The 20,815-nt window shown below is 39.0% G+C and overlaps 2 protein-coding genes across 3 annotated transcripts in view; one reads left to right on the top strand and one right to left on the bottom strand.

Annotated features, from left to right (window-relative positions):
• Positions 1 to 7,902: 7,902 nt before the first annotated feature.
• Positions 7,903 to 20,815, bottom strand: part of NETO1 (neuropilin and tolloid like 1) — a 127,627-nt gene continuing 114,714 nt past the window's right edge. Inside the window, exon 11 of one of the 2 annotated variants that reach the window (XM_039236401.1) lies at positions 7,903 to 7,995. The gene's annotated coding sequence lies outside the window, so the exon portion shown is untranslated. Of the gene's footprint in view, positions 7,996 to 12,074; positions 13,641 to 20,815 lie in introns of those variants that run through there. The other variant, XM_039236398.1, reaches the window with a different exon arrangement.
• Positions 9,106 to 17,529, top strand: LOC120234521 (heat shock cognate 71 kDa protein-like). The gene is made up of 3 exons (XM_039236405.1): positions 9,106 to 9,646; positions 13,959 to 13,963; positions 17,517 to 17,529. Coding segments are annotated over exons 1-3 (462 nt in total). The 5' UTR covers positions 9,106 to 9,191; the 3' UTR covers positions 17,519 to 17,529.

Raw genomic sequence — 20,815 nt, 5'->3', positions numbered from 1 at the left:
ATCCCAGGCTCCTGGGATCCAGTCCCCCGTTGGGCTCCACACTGATTGCAGAGCCTGCTTAAGATCCTCTCTCCCTCTTTCTCTCCCCCTTCCCCTGCTCATGCTCTCTCTCTCCTTTTTTTTTTCAAATAGTTTACTGTCAAATTAGTTTCCACATAACACTCAGTGCTCACCCCACAAGTGGCCTCCTCCATGCCCATCCCCCCCTCCCCCCCACATCCATCAGTCCTCAGTTTTTGTCAGCATTCAAGAGTCTCTCATGGTTTGCCTCTCTCCCTTTCCCCCACCATTTCCGCCCTTCTTCTCCCCCTTGTTCCTCAGTTAAGTTCCTCCTAATCCTCCTACACGTGCAAACATATGGTATGTGTCCTTCTCTGCCTGACTTATTTCGCTCAGCATAACACCCTCAAGGTCCATCCATGTTGCTACACAGGCCAGATTTCATTGTTTCTCATTGCCATGTAGTATTCCATCGTATAGATAAACCACATCTTCTTGATCCATTCGTCCGTTGATGGACACTTAGGCTCTTTCCATGTTTTAGCTATTGTGGAGAGTGCTGCTATGAACATTGGGGTACATGTGCTCCTATGCCTCAGCATTTCTGTATCCCTTGGGTAAATTCCTAGCAGTGCTATTGCTGGGTCATAAGGGAGTTCTATTGTTAGTTTCCTGAGGAACCTCCACACTGTTTTCCAGAGGGGCTGTACCAGTTTACATTCCCACCAACAGTGTAGGAGGGTTCATGCTCTCTCTCTCTTAAGTAAAAACGGAAGAAAAAAGATAAGAACTTATCTCCATATCTATTACAGTTCCATTTGTCCATAAATAACTTGCCAAAATATAAAATAAATTATGTTAATAATTTAAGGAGTTAAAAAAAAGTTAATAAGGAGTTAGGACTTCAATATGCTAACTGTTATATTGAAGTTTTACTATGTTGCCTCATCTTGTCCCCTGAAATCCGCCTTATCTAAAACCACATATTTTCATTATCACCCCCAAGACCCTAATCATCTTTATATAATGAATACTATAATTAGTATAGTTAATATTGGTTAACGATTTAGTTATTTAGGGAAGAATTTTTAATTTAAATTTACTCTGCTGTTTCTCCTGAAGGTTATTGCTTTAGTCCCCAGGTTCCAAAAGAGATTAAAAACCTCGGAGTGTCCACCTAATTCTTGGAAAACTTTTATGACAGAAAAACAAATGGACCCAACCACTCCCTCCCTCATGGTAATGCAGTTCAGATGGGTTAATTGATAAAAAGTGTCTACTCATACATAATGCAAGATAATTATTCAAAAATAGAGAGCAATTTTGGAAGAGACATGCAAGAAATCATGAGTAGAATACTTAGTAAATTTTGGCTTAAGACAAGGGTGGAAGAAATTTGCTGATAAATTCCACAAATGCTGATTGGACATAATCCGCATCAGAGAGTTTACTGGATTCTGGTGATAAAATATAAACAGGACCATCCTTCATCTCAAATATTCAAATACAATGAAGAAAAAATACCAGAAACTGTCATTGCAATGGCGTGCTATGATACATAGATTCGAGTTCTGGGAGCAGAATAGAGCAGTGGCCACACCAGACTGATAAAGTCAGGCACATTCGGGAATACAAGAAAGACAGTGAACTTCCCGAGGGATTGCCAAGAGTCAATCTGGAGGAAGAAAGGGGTAAGAAAATACCAAAGACCTTGGGTTAAAACAGAAGTTATTGTCATGCAAACTGGGTCTCTGAAATGACAGTTTTGTACCAAAGAAATATTGAGGTCAGAATGTTCTTCATCAAAAAGAAGGTCCATTAATCTAAGATGTCCACTTAGAAAATTTAAATGTCTGAATGTCAGCAATGGCAATTAGTGGGAAATAATACACGTGGTGACTGAGAAAGGAAGGGCCAGAGCAAGAAACTTCAAAGGTACTTACAGTAAAGAGGGATTCTTTTTGTTGAAAGTCGGTCAACTGTAGTCTGAACTGACGGAAACTTAAAGAAACATTCAAAGGCCCTTGAAGTTTACAGGACAAGAGATGAAGGTGGGAGGTAGGGGTAGCATTGATGGCACATGGCAAATTTGAAAATGGATCCAGAAAACTCTGGCTGGCAAATGACCGACATTTTGATAATTTCCATATCCAGAGGGCAAGAGCATCACTGGGATTCAACTGCTTCAAGACTAATTAAACTCAACAGGGTGCTTTGCCTCACATCAATCTTCCAAGAATCTGATCTCATTCTCCCCAGCGTCTTGCATTTGCTTGTGTGCGTACTCCATGACTTTCTTCTCTGCTAGTGATTGTGAGCTTCTCCAAGTCAGAGATCCACTGTCTTTTGTTCATCACTGTCTCTCCAGATCTAGCATGGCGTTCAGCAAAGTTTGAGTTGCCAGAGTGAACAGTTAGTGAATATATTACTTTACAAGAAGATAATCTGAGCAAGACTGTCACGATGAACAGCAGACAATCTGGTCTCTACCTACTGTCTGGTCTCCCCTCCTGGGACAAACTGCTCCCCTTTACAACCAGTGACAGCAGTCCTTCTCTTTGGAGGGGCATTGACAAACTCTAATATCTTCCTTTGACTGTCTGCTTAAGAGCCACTGAAGGGACGTGGGTTTTGTAGCCAGCAAACTGCATTTGCATCTTACTTCAGCCACAGAAGCTTGTCATTATGACATCACAAGAAGGCAATGTGTATTTAAAAAAAAGAAAGACCAATTTCAGGCATGCAGGAACATACCTTTTTAATTTTCTCAGGGAACTACTGCTTTCACAATATTCAATTTATACTATATTATGCAACATAAACAGATGTATACTGATATATATCTATGTAGCTTGAATTGATGGTACTGTGATCATCTACTTCTTCATCTTCCCCATGAGAATATGATGAAGACTTCTAGGTCTCAGTAGAAGTGTCTAGTACAGAGCCCATACTTTAAAATAAAGTCAATTTACTGTATGAAGGCATGACTGATTATAATGGACAAATATTTTCTAAAATAAAAAAATGAGACCATTTTACATGAGCACAATTAAATAACTTTATTGCTAAACTGTCATATATGCATAAAATGTACATTATGACACTTTACATAGTTCCATAAACATTTATTTTTTGTTGTTGCTAGCCAAAAGTCAAACTAATAAACGTTCTTGATTTTGACCCAGAGCCTGACAAACAGTAGAGGAAATTGTCATGATGGTAGGCAAAATCCATATGTACAGCATTACTTATATTTGTTAATTAAAGTTTTGTATTTTGATTTAACTTAAGATTTATTTCAGAAGCAATCTGTCAGATTATTCAAGTTGGAAGACAGTACAAACAGTTACTTTATTCTGAGATGCTTTAAAAGAATGTGGGCGAGAGAGAAGAGAGATTCTTCTGCAAGGAGAAAATTGAAAAGTTGAGTTTCCTGCTGCCAGAAACTATACTCTTACATAAGTCTCTCAGTGTCTTCCTTCTGAAGGATACAGCAAAAGACAGAAGAAATGACAGTGACCTAGCAGATCTCTAGAGCTGTAAAGGAAAAACAAAACTCCTTTATTCAGACTAAATACTATAGGTTGGGAAAATATATATATTGCCTGAGGTTAGATATAGAAACCAGCTGACCCCCAAGCCCTGGAGGTGGAGAACAAATCCCCAGCCATCAATATCTAAGCCAGTTGACATTAAGTAGCTTCTCGGTGTGTTTCTGTTACAGATGCCAAGAGGAAGTAGATTTCAGGAAGCCAACAGGTATGAGACAAAGCAGTGAAACGAAGTGTTTATCCCAGCATAAAGATATTTTAGAGAAAGGAGAAGAGGGGCGAGGTGCTGCTCTAAATCTGGAACTGCCCTTGGACATTTTTTACATGTTATTATAGAATGTGCATGAAAACTTTATCAGGTAGGTATTTTTGTTCATTTTTTTACATACCCTGACACTAAGATTCAGAGACAGCGGGTAACCAGGAAACATACAGAAGTCCCGGATAGTTTAATTGTACACCTCAAATTCAGTGTTTGATGCCAAAGAGCTTTCTAATTGATATGATTTTAATTAAGCATTTTGAATAGCAAATCCTGGTCCTTGAAAGTCATGCTTAAAATGGGGGTTACTTTCTGAGACATGCTTATTTTATAGGAGCGATTTTAAAGAGAGGCGAGGTGGATTGTGTTGTTGTTTCCAATGGTTGGCTCCCCCATTCTCTGTAAGACATTTTACGTCCCCGCCCCCAACTGATTTCTGGGTCTGGCCACGTTTCAGGTTTGGCACGTTACAGGTTTGGCCAGTGGAATGTGAGTAAATGCGGCATAAATCAAGACCAAGCAGAAGCTTCAGAAATATCATTTGAATTTGTTTCAATTCTCGTTTTTTCCTCCCCAATAAGAACTGCGTATCCTCAACAAAAGCACCTCCTCCAGAGGGGCTTCCGCAATGAGAAACACGGGGAGCAGAGCTGAAGGCTCCAACCCACCGCCTCTGACATGTAAGGAGAGCGAGAAGGAAAGGTTTGTTTGCGTGAGCCATTGAGCTTACGGGCCACATCTTACTCTTGCCAAGATGACTATTATTAAAGAAAAATGCCCTGGTTCTGGAAGCTACAAGGCCCCTTGATATGAAGAAGAAAGCAAGAAAACATGAAGGAAGGAAGGAAGGAAGGAAGGAAGGAAGGAAGGAAGGAAGGAAAGAAAAGAAACTAAACAAAAATTATTATTTAAAAATATTTTATCCACATCATTTGTATATCCATTCACCAAATGTACATTGATGGCCTGCTATATTCCTGGAGCTACACTGGATACTGTATATGGGGAGATAATTAAAGAAAACATAGTTCCTGCACTCATAGATTTTTCCATCAAAGGAGATGACTATTTCCTACACTGATTTTTGGCCCTTTGGAGTAATGTATATATCAGTTGGGGGGGGGGGGGTGGCAGTGAATCGAGGAACATGAGTGGTGAGCACCACGCAGCAGGAATGTAGGGTGCAGGTACTGAGAAGTGACTGCACACCAGTAACGGATGGTGTTTCAGCCAAAATGAAGGTCAAACAACAAGGGAAAGTGGATATTGCAGAAGCTATAAAATCCAGTAGCCAAGACACAAGTCTCATAAGAACACGATAACAATTTTTTTCTGAGGCAATTCTTCTATTCTTTAGGTTTATACATTAAAATTTGGCATGACATTGAACATATGTGAAGGCAAACACCACCAGGTAAGGTTCCTCTTGGACATTTGTGCAAGTCATCACCACTCATAATAACTGCAAGAAACTCAACATTTCAGGTGAAAGATGCAGAAACCAGACGCCTTTGCTGTCACCATAAGTGACATTCTTAATTGGGAATCGGCTCCAGATACTTTCTGTGTGACACTGGGAAAAGCTCACCGCACATTTACCAGATTACAAACCTAGTTCTTTTTCTTACTATTTTTGAAATATTATAAGAAATAAATCATATTTTGAATTCACGAATTAGTATTCACTCGTGTTGAACAAAATATTGTCTGTAACTGTTTTGATCAAATAATATATTTGTGTGGACAATGTATTTAATACTAATTCCTTTCAATAATAAATTTGTGGCAGTATTATGGATAAAGATTCTTTTATCTCTCAGAGACATAAACAGAATAAGTAACATCTGTAATAGAGAGAAAGCTGTTAATCTTTATTTAGTGGATACTGATAGATGGGGCTGAATCTCATAATGAACATTTAATAGCAGATTTCGTTTTCGAAGAGTTTCCTCTGCATTAATCTTTGACAGTGTCAGTGACAGCACCATCATTTTATGTTTTACTTTTCTATACCCTGCACACAGGAACCTGATTTTTTTCCACCATATATAATTTAATACGCTGCCTCTTGGTGTGTAGTAAGACCTTATCTTTATGATCTTTGATTTAAAAAATCCAGGCTGTTAAACCATATGCTTACCTAAACATGTTATTTTCAGATGCTGTACTACATTACCTATCACAAAATATATATATATATATATATATGTAATTTCTTATAAACTCAATGGGCTCAAACCTTGTATAGACCCAAAAAATGCAGCCATATTAATAATAAAAGGTAAAGTACATTTTCTAGAGTATAGACCTTTAAAAATATAGTCAATATATAATAAGCAAATGTATTATCAACACATTAAATCCTTAGTCTCATTTCTAGGTATTGAGAAGAATACTGTTCCTATTTTTGCTTTCATGATGTCAAAATCCTTTTGCACATTTGTGTGCAATCCGCTTCACATCAAAGCCAATCCATGCCATTCCTCTCCTCCCAGTGGCGCTGTACGTGACTGGTAAAAGAATCAGGTAAACATTCACCTTGTCATTTCCATGGGCTTATTTGCACATTTAATAAATTCTCTGATGCCTTCTATTATTCCCTCTCCTTCACAGTCAACTGGGTAGAATTAAGTGAATTTATTGCAATATACATTGTTTCTAAAACTTCAAGTGTGTTCCACCCAACGGCCATTTTTTTTCTTCTTTCAGAAAAGAAACACTGCACCTTTACCGGTGATAAAGCAATTTGGCTTAGGCCCAAGACAAATCTTCCACCTGTATTAGTCCGGGTGCAGGCAGGGAAATAGAATTTCTATAGCGTTACAAGAATGAGGGATTTAATATGGGAGTTGAGGATTCCACAGATGTGAGAGGAGATGGCTAGGAAAGTTCTGGAAGGGCATCAGCTGAAGGAATGGAGAAGCAGCCCCTGAGGACCAATGCCCACAGCATGAGGACTGGAGAGAAGCCAGATCTCACAGACACATAGAAGCTTCCATGTCTGGTCACCACGATGGAGAACTGGGAGCTCGTAGGTGTGGCCGAGAAGCTGCTGCATCTGCCCACCATGACCTCCTGAGAAGAATGGCTTCCATTCCCTCTGTCTTCCCTTCAAAATTCTTTGTGAGTTCTTCTCATTGACAAACTCTAACCCAGGGCCAGAGAGGGAAGGGATACTTTGAAACTTAGTTTCCAGTATCTCCTAGTAGAGATGATTGGTGGTATTTCGTTAAAAACAGACAATCCAACATGATTCCTATAAAGAGAAACCAAATAAATAGCTACCAATGCTGGGGGGAAACAGTTTTTATAGAGATGAGGATGCATACGTATTACTGGTTTTTTGTTTTGTTTTGTTTTGCTTTGCTTTTACCCTCCAAACAGTTTTAAATTCTTTCTTTGGCATTGATCATTGAAAGTCCCTGAGCATTAATCCACTCATAAAAAGCACAGGGCTGTTTACCCCCTCCCCCACTATAATGCGGTTCTGAGGGTTGAATCGGAAAACTATATGAAGCATTAGCACATCTTTGGGGCTTGGTGTATAAAGTCAGCACTTTGATAGAAAATGAGTATGTCAGTGGGAAGCCTAGGTTAGCGTCTGGGAGTCCCTCTGTTAACCGGCTCTGGGAACTGGGTAAGTCGGCTGACTGCCTTTAACATTTAGGTTACTCACCTGCAAAATGAAGAACGCAATAACATCTTCCTTCAGAATGATAGTCAGGATACAGTTAAACAAAATAATGTGTGTCCAAGAATCTTCTTTACAGTTAACCTTATCTTACTGGTAGCAACTTGCCATTTTCACAATGAATGCTTACTCTAAAACATGAGAAAACTAAGCGTCTATTGTTGAGAACCGGACTCTCCTAAGAGATGTGTTTTGCTTGCCTTTGCTGTGACAGAGCTCCAGCTTCTGGTGTATTCTAGCCTGCCCAGGACCATCTGGGAAATTGAGTGCTCCATGGAGAGTGCTCCCTGGACAACAACGGCATCAAGTCCGGTTCTAAAAGGGTTTTGTTTGATTGAATTGTTGGTTTTTTGTTTTTGTTTTTTTTTTTTAATAAGCACAATCTCCAAAATGCTTTCTTGGATAGTCCTTAGATATGTCCTTTCAGAACTTGACAAGAAGACTGAGCTGTCTATTTACAAAGTATTGCACCAAAAGTGTGACGGTATCTGAAAAAAATACAAGCATGTCAATTCAATTATATTTGGCAAGCCTCGAGAATATAAATCTCTAATCTTTTCTTCCCAAGACCATCACGAATAGTTGAAAGATTCCCTGATTAAAATTAATAATAATAATAATAACAGAAAAAATGAAATGGTTTACTCAAAATAATCCAGAGTTGTTTTAAGCCTAGCTAAGTCCTGCATACTTTTTTTAAAACCTTGCTTCTTATATATTTTCCTGCTCTTCACATTTCTTTATGTCCTATGCTTCCTTCACAAATCCACTCAAATTTGAATCATAATTTTGTATGGGTAATTTCTCTTGTATGGTGTATATCGTTTTAATATTCACCTCTCTACTTGTCTGTCCATATCGATTCTCTCAGTGTGGTAGCATTCAATCTGTCCAATGATAGTTCCTTTTATTGTGGAAAAGTTCTTCACTCAAACAAAAATATTGATTGCACAGGGAAGTGCTGCATTTTGGGGATACAAAAATGAATAGGATCTCTACTTTCCTCAAAAGGTTGGCACATGGGGCGCCTGGGTGGCTTAGTCGGTTAAGCGTCCGACTTTCGCTTGGGTCATGATCTCGCGGTTTGTGGGTTCAGACCCCGCGTTGGGCTCTGTGCTGACTGCCAGCTCAGAGCCTGGAGCCTGTTTCAGAGTCTGTGACTCCCTCTCTCTCTGACCCTCCCCTGCTCACACTCTCTCTCTCTCTCCTAGAAATACATAAAACATTAAAAAAAAATGTTGGCACACTAGTGGGAAAGAATGACATAAAAATGAGCAAGTTAATGACTTCACAGTTAACTTAATTGGGGTTATTAAATTAATTGGGGTGAACTACTTCCAGAGGCCAGAGTGCCACCATACACTATTTCTCTCCCCTCTCTCCCAAGGCATTGAATAATGAATGACATACAAAAAGAAAACTACTTTGAAAGTAATACCACAAGCAGATAATAATCCCACGTCAAGGAATTTTAGAAAGTACAAATTAATGATAGGCTTTGTCACTGATGAGCACTCATGTGAGATGCTACTGACGGAAACGATGAGGAGGCCGTTACTCTCCAGAGGCGCAGCCAGACGCATGGGCACGTACTACCATTCCTACCAAACAGACCCAGACCTTCGCTACTTACTCTGACAACCAGCCTGGTGTACTCATTTAGGTTTATGAAGGTGAGCGTGCCATGACCAAGGATAACAATCTACTGGGCAAGTTTGAACTCACAGGCATACCTCCCGCCCCCCGTGGCGTTCCTCAGATTGAAGTCACTTTTGATATTGACGGCATTCTCAATGTCTCTGCTGTGGATAAGAGTACAGGGAAAGAAAACAAGATCACCATCACAAACGACAAAGGTCGTTTGAGCAAGGAAGACATTGAGCTCATGGTCCAGGAAGCTGAGAAGTACAAAGCTGAAGATGAGAAGCAGCGGGACAAGGTGTCCTCCAAGAATTCCCTGGAATCCTATGCATTCAATATGAAAGCAACTGTTGAAGATGAGAAACTTCAGGGCAAGATAAATGATGAGGACAAACAGAAGATTCTGGACAAGTGTCATGAAATCGTCAACTGGCTGGATAAGAACCAGACTGCAGAAAAAGAAGAATTTGAACATCAGCAGAAGGAGCTGGAGAAGGTGTGCAACCCCATCATCATGTGCCGGCATGTTCTTCAGAACTATCTGTAGACTCAAATGGCTTCGTGGTGTTTTCCAGAGAATCTTGAGAATTACAGAACCTTCTAGGTACCATCAGGCTAAAGACCGTTGGTGAAGCTTCTCTGACCTTTGCTCCTTGGGTTTTCCAAAACTTATATAACCTCTGAATTCCTAGATGTATTTTAATTCCAGGAATACATAAGGCAGCTTCGGTTCTTCTGGCTGCACGCTGACAGATGTGACACACCCGCTTCCTGTCTCACCTGTGCTACTCACTGGCCTCTGTCCTCAACAACTCCCCCTTGCTGCTTTACAGGCTCTTCTCAACACAGCAGACAGAGCAGAGCAGGAAAGCAGACATGTTGTGCCTCTGACAAAACGCTCCAGTAGCTTCCCATTTCAGTCAGGACAAAATCTTCACTACCCCTGACTGATCTCAATCCTGGCCACTCCGCCCTTTATCCCTACTGCCTTCTCTCTCCCCCTCTTCTCCCACCACAGCATCTTCTCAACCATACCCAGCATGCTTCTTCTGCCAGAAAGTCTCTTCCCTCAGATACTGACACGTCCGTTTTCCTCCATTAAGATTTTGGTCAGACGTCACATTCCCAGAGAGGCTGCTCACGTCTTTTCTACATGAGATGCCAATTCTGTATGTCGACACTCTCATCCCCCCAATATACCTTATTTTTCTCTTAAGGCACATTCACAACAGGCCACATGAATTTTATTGTTATTGCTTGCTTTGTTCTTTATTTTGTTTCCTTCGCCTGGATTACATGACATAAAAGAGTAAATATTTTTGTCCGTTTTGTGACTAAAACAGCTCCATGAACCTAGTAGAGATGCGATAAATATTTATTGAGTGAGTTGCTGTTGTTCCTGGTGTGTTTGTTGAATAAATTAACAGGACTTGTGATAACCACCAAGACAAGCCAAACAAGCATACAGCTTCAGCCTGAACTTGGAATCCCACAAGACTTGAACTGTAGGAAACTCCTTGATAAAGCAAACAAATCAGACGTTCATGTCAGATGTACAAGAATCACATATCTCCCACAGAATCAAAATTTACCCATAATTCAAGGAATAGAGGTAATTATGCAGTGAAGTTGACATATGTGGAAGCTGGCTATACACACCCAACTCGCTGGGACCTTTAGAGCTGCAGTGGGAGAATCTCAACACTGTTTACACACAGGAGCTCTCAAAGTGTTGCATGTAAGGTGTCACTTATACAACGTAAGATGTTTTAGTTACGAAACATTGCCATTTATTACTGAGATAGTTACGTGCTGACTTTAGGAGGCCTTGTGCTATAAATCCATAAACTCTAAATTTATTTACTATAAGCAACCTGGACAGACCAGGTATATCATGCCAAAATGGTTTTGTAGATAGAGATTTCCCCATGATATTGCTCCAGTATGCCCCAGGAATTCCTAAAGAATGCTTTCTTTTTTCTTTTTTTTTTAATGTTTTATTTATTTATTTATTTCTAGGAGAGAGAGAGAGAGAGAGACAGCGTGAGCGGGGGGCGGGGGGGTCAGAGAGAGAGGGAGTCACAGACTGAAACAGGCTCCAGGCTCTGAGCTGGCAGTCAGCACAGAGCCCGACGCGGGGCTCGAACCCACGAACCGCGAGATCATGACCTAAGCGAAAGTCAGATGCTTAACTGACTAAGCCACCCAGGCGCCTCCCTAAAGAATGCTTTCAAAAAAAAAAAAAAAAAAATGCTTTCAAGGAGATTCGGTGAATCGGTAATGTTATCTCCATCATCTGTCCCTTTTCTCTCCTGTTTCTGTGCTCACTAGGTTAGAAAGATTTAAGTCAGTGACTAATATTTTCCTTCCCATTTACTAAAATCAATAAGTAACTTGATGCACAGTCAAGACTATGGCTCTGAGGGCTCCTGGGGGGCTCATTCAGCTAGGCATCTGATTCTTGGTTTCCACTCAGGTCATGATATCACAGTCTGTGGGTTTGAGCTCCACATCAGGCTCTGTGCTGATAGCTTGGAGCCTGCTTGGGGTGTTCTCTCTCTCTCTAAAATAAATAAATGACAAAATATTTTTTTTTTTAAAAAGACTATGGATTTTGTGTCCAGACTTCCAAAGTTTAAATCCAGGCCTCATGATGGATTAGTTACATGATCTTGGGAATGATATTTAACTTCTTTGGACCTCATTTTCTCATCTGTTCAATAAAGCTAAAATCTACCTAGTAAGGTTGTTGTGAGGATTAACTGTGCAAATACCTATAAGATACTTAGAACAGTGTCGTATGCAAACTGAATATTTGCCAGTGGTTACTTATTTTAATACTTCAATGCACAGCTAGTGTTTGGTTGGTTTCCACTCCACTGAAGTAAATCTTGTTTTTCTTTCTTTCTTTTTTTTTTTTGGCGCCTTCAAAAATGGCTACATTTGCTAGATTTACTAGGAAAACAGGGAGAAATGCATGTGAATGTTCTGGTAAAAATCCAAATTTAAGTGGCGTCAAGAATATTTTTTGTATGAAATTAGTTTACCATAACAAGCTATGGTTTCATCTGATTAACCCAGAAAAGTGGATCTTTTCTCGTGTAGAATCACTAACTGCCAAACACGGCAATTTAAATAGACCACAGACTGCGTCAAAATTATTCAGTTCACCTATCAGCCACATTTAGTTGTTTCCCTGCTCCGTTAAGATAAAAGTTGGTTGGTTCAGATTAAATTAAACTAAGTTCCTTAGAATTAAAATTCTTACCAACAGGTGATTGGATTCGAAGGCACTCCCTGTGAAAAACTGAACTTATAAAATGTTCACTTTGCAAGTTCTATGGCTGATGAGTTAGAATTTCAATTACTAGTTCTCCTAGGAATTGCTCCGAAACTTCTAATACATCCGAGTGAGGCCTCTAGGCTCTCCTGAAGATGTCAGTAGGCCAAAGTTGCCCAGCCATTTTGAAAGCAAACAAGTAAACAAACAAAAACAACACTTTATTCCTGGAGAATAAAGTAAAGATCCACAAGAATTGGTTATGTGCACATAAATGAATTAAGAAGCTGCCTGGAGCTGGCGAGGTTTGGAATATAAATTAGAAAGAGGATCCATAATGGTTTCATTTCAATGTCATGTCACTACAAATATCCCCCCTCCCCCCACTTATAAATCTCAACAGGAATTGAGGACTACCCACCGCAGGAAAGGGAGCTCCTGTTCCTTATAAACATAGGCATTATCGTCATATAAATTTGAATAGCTCATGCTATAAAACTAACTCAGAAGTAATTTAACCAGTGTATGAAATTGAACTGGACAACGCTTCATAAGCTAGGCAAAGAATCTCAGGGCAGAATTTTAAAATATTCTGAACAAGGTCCAAAATGCCAGTTAAAGTCCATCTTCATCCCCCAGCCAGGAAAACAGAAAACAGAATGGGTACGTTGAGAGGGAGTGTGATAAAAGGAATCTGTTCACAGGTTGGAAGGTCGGGAAAACACACCGGGAATTAGGAGGGAGCACAGAGATCACACGCTGTGTGAAGCCTGACCAGTCTTCAGACTCAGGAAACACAGGGAACAAAGGAGGGTTTTCAGAATCTGGAATCTAGAAGGTGTCCTGTGGAGGCAGGGCTCAGCGATCCGAGGAGGGCACGCCGGGCCGGTGCGGCCGTGTCTGCGGGACACTGGGAGGTTTGGTCTCCCGGTGACAAGAGAAACTGCAGTCTGTTGTCAGGTTCAAGCGAGATGCTCACAGCACACGAACAGGGAAGAGAAGCAAACGGCAAGTCCTTGAGGTCTTGAGCTGTCTTTGAACCCTCTTCCTCTACCTTCCGTTAGGAGCTCTGATTGGGGACCAGCTGGCAAAGGAAATGGCCAGGGTGCAGGGTCCCAGTCCCGGTAATTCCGAGCAGTCCATCCGGAGGGGACAGAGCAGATCTCACCAACAGCCACAGTCCTTAAACAAATGATGCCCATTTACAAGCAACTGAAAAGTAAACGTCTGGTCAGAAAATACCCACATAACTTGTGAAAGTCTCAATATCAATGGGGGAAAAGCTCGGCTATACAACGTGAACAGAGAGTATTTGGTCCCAAGGGCATTAACATTTTACAGAATAGTTATTAATACCAGGTAATGACTTCATCTTTTTTAACACATAAAGAATGTTCTTTCAGAAAGTGGGGCAAGTGTATCGTAGGAAAACGTGTTCATAAGATACATCATGACAATGATGATCTACCTGGAAAAGTTGTGTTTTAAAGAGTGGTATTTTTAAAAAGACACTTTCATTCATAAAGTTAGCGTATGTGAGAAGTTAAAAATCTTAAAAGACTCACAGTTCCTAAGTATAGAGAAGTTAAAAGTCATGAATGACACACAGTTCCTAAGTATACTGAATTGGTACATACTTCACGCAATTCTATTTACATGGTAGTCTAAGTTTGGTTCTTCAAAACTTACCATTTTCTTATTCGTATTGTGTGTGTGCTTGCTTGGAAAGCAGAACCTCAAATTAGTTTGTTGTTTGTTTTTTTTTTTTTTTTTTTGTTTTGTTTTTAAGCTAGTGTGCCTATAACAATGGTTACTAAATAGTACTTCTTTAGGCTTACTTTATTTTTATTTATTCTTAATGTTTTTTAAGGTTTATGTATTCTTGAGAGAGAGAGAGAGAGACAGAGAGAAAGAGAGAGAGAATGAGTGGGAAAGGGGCCGAGAGAGAGGGAGACATAGAATCTGAAGCAGGCTCCAGGCTCTGAGCTGTTAGAACAGAGCTTGACGTGGGGTTCAAACTCACAGACCATGAAATCATGACCTGAGACAAAGTCAGACTCTTAAAAGACAGCCACTCAGATTCCCCTCTTTAATTTTTTTTAAAAAAATGTTTATTTTTGAGAGAGAGTGAGTGGGGCGAGGGGCAGATAGAAAGGGAGGCACAGAATCCAAAGCAGGCTCCAGGCTCTGAACTGTCAGCACAGAGCCCGACACAGGGCAACACATGAACTATGAGATCATGACCTGAGCCGAAGTCAGACACTTAACTGACTGAGCCACCCAGGTGCCCCTCTTTAGGCTTACTTTACAAACTGGTTTAGTTCTAAAACTTCTAGAAGGAAGGGCTAATAAATACAAGCCAGGTGTCAGGTCAGGAGAGTGCTGCTGTCACAAATAATGAAATTCATTTATTTTTAAAATAATTTTTCTACTCAATTACTCATTTAACAGACACACATTGACTATGCACTTAACAGTTATTCTGAAGGATACCCAAATTGGTCAGTCCTGACGATTGTCTTCCAACACTTAAAGTCTAAAATTTAGCAGTTCTCAATGACATTTGTTTGAAGTTTGTGTATTTATTTTGAGAGAGAGAGATAGCTCGCACACCTGTGTGAGCAGGGGAGGGAAGAGAGAGATGGAGAGAGAGAATCCCAAGCAGGTTCCCCACTGTCAGCACAGAGCCTGACTCATGAAAGCCAAAACCCTGAGATCATGACCTGAGCCAAAATCAAGTCGGATGCTTAAGGGACTGAGCCCCCCAGGTGCCCCAGCATATTATTTACACCGTATCTGTGTTGGTGTCTCTTTCAGGGTCATCCTCCCTTATGCCACACGGTGGCACATTAAGAGCTAATAGGCACTGTCTGATCCCTTGTTCTTTGAACCTAACTACCACCACGTTCCTTCCATTTGGACCCATCATTCGTGATCCCTCATTCACTGATGTCAGTGGATTATTGCCTTTGAAAGCTGAGGTATTTCCCTGAGCAGACTAAACTCTTGGGAATGCCAAACACAGAGCCCTCCTGACTCATCAACAGTGCCTGGTCCATGGATTTATAAAGGTGTCACGTACTGGAGACATCTTTCCCACCCAGGAGAGCAAACTGGTAATGCACAAATGTGCAAATAACAGCCCCCACATTGGTAAAACAGGTTTCCTGTTGTTTGTTTATGGGCATCACTAACTCCGAGTCTCTCAGCAACTATTTTTCATTAGGTGTAGGCTCTCTCTTTCACAGATAAAGACCCCGGAGCTCAGAGGGTTCCAACAGCTTTTTGTAAGAGTACATAAGTAGTATGAAGTGAACCTAAAATTTGAATTTCATGTTTCCTGCTGAAAAGGGATTCATGGGTTTTAGTGCATTATACCACATTTTATATCACCATTGTAGTTAGGAGACTATAGTGGTCTACATGCTTGCTTACTCACTACTTACATAATCAAATTTATATCAAACAATTGTCTAGCATTGAAAACAGGATTTTCTTTCAAGTGTTAGTATTTCTGCGTATATTTGATGACAAGGCTTAGAGGGTCATTTAGGAGCTCTGGAGTTCAGTAAGATGATACAATAAAATAAGCGTCCAAGAAAATGCCATTCCCTTGAATATCAGTGGGTTCTGGAAGTCAGTCATCTCACTGTGAATACAAGAAGACTAGAGATCTTTCTTCATTACTGCTCTTGATAGATGATGCATTTGTTCCATGTCAGTTATAAATGAAATTTACACATGGCTTAGGAAAAATTATGCATTTATAATGTATTTAAGGATATACAGAATATCCTCCGATGCATTGTCATTTGACCCTTAAAATCTCCAGGGTGGAGAGATGTTGCTATAATATATATTTTCACAGTTGAGGAAACACAAAAGGATGGAGTTACTATGAATATGAATGAACTACTTTCAGCAAAAGGTACTATATTTACTCTTCGAGGGGCATATGCACATGGGTGAAGATTGCTGGCTGATTCAGGTATTAATCAGCTCTGAGTAGGAGCCAGATTTATCATTCCCAATCATGCACTCTTGGAAAAGTTAATAAAACTATTTTCAATTTCCTCATATATACAGTAGAGTAACAACCATAACAAGAAGCATTGCTATTATTAGTGTCACAACTGCTAAGATGACCGAAAGAATATTTAATTGTAAAACACTTGGAATGGTGTTTAGCATATAGCACTTACTGCATTGTTTAGATATCCAATTGTAATCTTGAAACTTAAAAAAATTGGCATGAAATAGAAAAGCAAGACATATATTTCTGGATATCTACCAACTGGTTATTCTTTTTTAGTGTTTTGTTCGTGTATTGTTTCTATTACTTTTACCTATTCCAGTCTCATTCAACTGGACAAACACATTGGTGTCAGAGGATTCAACTTAAAGTATCGTTCATAAACTGTATCATACTATAAAACATTGAAATATTCTCCATGGGAAAAATATGAACTCCTTTAGATGAAACTGCATGTGCTCAGAAATCATGATGCAAATGCCAAACTAGTCTTCCAACTATATTTACTCTTTCTCCTTTTATCAACTCCTACGCTCCAGCTAACTCAAATAAATTACAAGGCCTCCTGGGACCGCTCCCTGCTTCCATTTCTCTAGGTGAAAATCTCTCTTTGCCCCACTATTTGATGGCCTCCAACCTTCAAATTTGCTTAGAAGGACAGCCATTCAGTAAGCCTCTCTTGATCCCCTTGAGAAGATATTTGTATCTCATATTTATGCTACTAATTTCTTTATCACAAAACATCATCTGTATTACATTCTCTTGGCAAATGAATATATTTTATTTTCCAGTCAAGATCATGAAGAGGTAACTAATTAGCATAAGGTGAAAAACTTGGCAAATAATTTGGGGTTTCATTATTTGATCTAGTTCTTCTAAATACACTCTCTTCTACGAAGCTCCATAATTATGTCCCCCAATAGATTGCTGCCTTTTCTTTTTCTTTTCCAAAGCAATTATGAAAATCCCAGTATATAGATTGTATAAGCTCAAAAGAGGCTGGCTATGTTCATGTTAAAATTTTTTTAATGTTTTTTATTTACTTTGAGGGAGAGAGAGAAAGAGTGTCAATGGGGAAGAGGCAGAGAGAGGGAGAGAGGGAGAATCCCTAACAGATTCTGACAGCACAGAGCCCAATGCGAGGCTCCATCTCACAAACTGTGAGGTCATGACCTGAGCTGAACTGAGGCACCCAGGTGTTCCCAGCTATGCTGATGTTAAACTTAACTCACGAGAAAGTGATTAAACAATACAAATTTTATAGTGTGGTATAGTAGAAATATTTCCCTTTAAATAATTTATACATTATATATTCTCCTCACTGCTATATTTTGTGTCTGTACTTGTAATTATTAGCAAGAGAGCAAAAAAAAAAAAGAAAACTTTTCAAAGAATGAACCAATATAAAATGGCATGCCTCAGAATTTGGAGAGGTAGTATGAGTTGGGAACAGATGAGAATATGTTGACTGCACAATTGCTACGAATGTAAAGCAGTGTAAACTATACAATCATACTGGTACAGGAATAAAACATTTTCGGGAAACAACCTTAGATTCTGGGAAATGATGTAAGTCAGAAGCAGGGAGACTTTATTTTCCTACCTTGAGGAATTAAAGATATATTAAGAGGGCATTTACTTCTTTAATAATGCAGAAAGAAGTACAGAACTAGAGGCCACAATAAAAACTGATGAGATATAATGAATGTCTGACATTGGTCACCAATGTTTGGTATTTCTAGGACACTGTTAGATTTATTTGAATGTTATTACTCAGTTAAAGAAATTGTAGTACAATTTAAACAATTCATTAATAAAATAAATCAGGATAAATCTATGTTAACAAAAGGGATAAGATTTATGGAACAAGATTAGAAAAAACACAACTCTGGCTACTTTTACAATATATTTTATTTTGCTACTTTTTAAAAAATTTTATTTACTTATTTATTTTGAGAAAGACAAATACAGCATGAGTGGGTAAGGGTGGAGAGAGAGAGAGAGAGAGAGGGAGAATCCCAAGCAGGCTCCGCACTGCCAGCACAGAGCCTGACCTGGGGCTTGAACTCAAAAACTTTGATATCGTGACCTGAGCCGAAATCAAGGGTCAGATGTTTAACCAGCTGAGCCACCCAGGCACCCCATTTTGCTACTTTTTTTTCAACCTTTAAGAGAGGAATGTGAAATATTAAAGGGATAGGAGATTTATAATAAATTCAAATCCCGATTCTTCTATTCTTCATCTATTTAACAATTTGCTGACTGGGCCCTCTGTGCCCTGAGTGTGACAGACAGAAACAAGCAAAGAGGAGAAAGAATGGCTCACTAGATATGATATCGAAACTAACTCACCTCAGCAAAGTAAGAAGAAACTGAAACTCACTTTTCAAATCATATACATTTAGAGAATTTTAAAGATTTTATTTATTTAACCTCCCTCCAGAGCTGGAATCTGACAGGACATTGTCATCATTGAAATATACAAACTTCATAATAAGATAAAATGCTATCATTTATTTCACCACCAAAACATAAATGAATAAATTATTCATCATTACTTTAATTAAGGTAACAGGACCCAGTATCATATTTTGTCATTTATGATGATATTCTGAGGTCAAGGAAAATCGATTCATGGGATTTTTTAAAAAGCTATCAAATTTGAGAAAAACCCAAATTCCTAAAGGAAAAATATAGAAAAAGTTGATGCAACAGCTTATCTGCATATTCATTCAGCTTTTGTCAAAGACCTAACTTTATTAAACAGCAAGAATGACAGTTTATGGAGTCAGACCCATTAAAATATTTTTAGTGTAAATAAAATAATGCGAAACAGAAAAGCTGACATTTCCACAATGTGGACTGTTCTCCTTTAAAAGTTCAGTGACATTGATCTATAGTTCTGTTTATAGCCACGTTTTGATTGTCCGATAAGTGCAAGTGAATGATGGAAAAATCAAACATTACATATGTCTGCCTGGCTATATGATGCCTAGAAATTGCCCGTATATAAAAGCAGGTCCTCAAAAATAGTATTTCCAAATCAGTACACCTGTCTCGAATTAAGCAGCTGAAATGCACTTGGAAAAAAGGAAGAGGCTGGACGCAGTGTTCACAGGTGTTGCATACAATCACGGTATGTCTCCTGGTGTTTGAAAGTAAATTCAAAAATATAATAAATAAAAGGAAAACAGCTTTTTCAAATTAACTAGCATACTGTGTAATTATGCTTTTGAAGAACATCTTATGGAATTAATAAAGCACTTGTGTAAGTACTATTTGAATTCACTTTATCAAAAAATGTAATTATTTATTAAAATAACTGGATTTGAAACATCTTGAAACATCTCAAGAGTACTGAAACATCTCATTCCTTACCGACAACGTGTCTCCCCATTGGAACTGGAAGGCTGATGTTCAGGTGACAGGGTCTGATATGCCAGTAAGCAGGAGTGTTTAAGATACTGATAAATTTCAGTAGTGGCTTTTAAGAAGCCGCCCCCCCCCGCCCCGGGGCCTCCTGGGTATCACGGACCCCCACGCTCTCAAGCTCCAGCATCTAGAGATACTCCAAGGCCCAACAGGATGCCTCCAGGTCTCTGTTCAGCATCACCACTACCTTCTCTTCTGATTCGTCAAAAACGTGTGTAAATATCCTTAGCATGACCACCGAGAAGACCTATTCTTCACTACCAATATTTTTGTTTGCCCCCGGAGCTGCTGTGCCTTAAATGTAAAGAAGAAATCCGTCTTCATCATTTTACTTAGTGTGGTTGGACTTTTCATTGCTGTTGAATCTCCATTAGCAGATTTCTGGTGCAAAGATCTTTTCAGCAGTGAACCAGCGCCTCAGAAGATTCTGCAGATTTGGGAAGAGCTGCCTGTGGACCGCTACAGGGCAAGTGGTTCACTTAATTTATTTTTCTTTTTTTGTTTTCTGTTGGAAATAAATCTTGAGATATATATATATGTATATGTATATATACATATATACATACATACACAAATATATGCATGTGTATGAATATATATTATACTTTGAGATTATTCATACATGTATATCATACTTTTTTGAGATTATTCATTCAAATAGTAAAGGGCCTATGAAGATTTCTAATAGAGAAAGTAACATAAATATGGCCAATCACTTCAAAAATAACCTGTGGAGGCATTACATTTAAATTAAAGGGCATAAGAGTTTGCATGAGATTAAATAAACCAGCCAAGTCAAATAATAAAGGCTACATTATCAGATAAGCAGTGTGTATAAAATATGTAGCAAAACAATAAAAATAATATTTCTCTGTCATGTTCAATATCGTTTTCTATTCATCAGTTTATCACATTCATGGAA

Source organism: Hyaena hyaena, unplaced genomic scaffold (assembly GCF_003009895.1).
Source record: "Hyaena hyaena isolate Hyena2069 unplaced genomic scaffold, ASM300989v1 scaffold_110, whole genome shotgun sequence".
NCBI classification, from domain to species: Eukaryota; Metazoa; Chordata; class Mammalia; order Carnivora; family Hyaenidae; genus Hyaena; species Hyaena hyaena.
Note: the sequence above shows the minus strand (reverse complement) of the source record. Positions and strands in the feature narration are given on the sequence as shown.

What these genes read in the sequence shown, in the direction of transcription:
- LOC120234521 (XM_039236405.1), top strand. Translation starts at nt 9,192, where the DNA reads ATGACCAAGGATAACAATCTACTGGGCAAGTTTGAACTCACAGGCATA.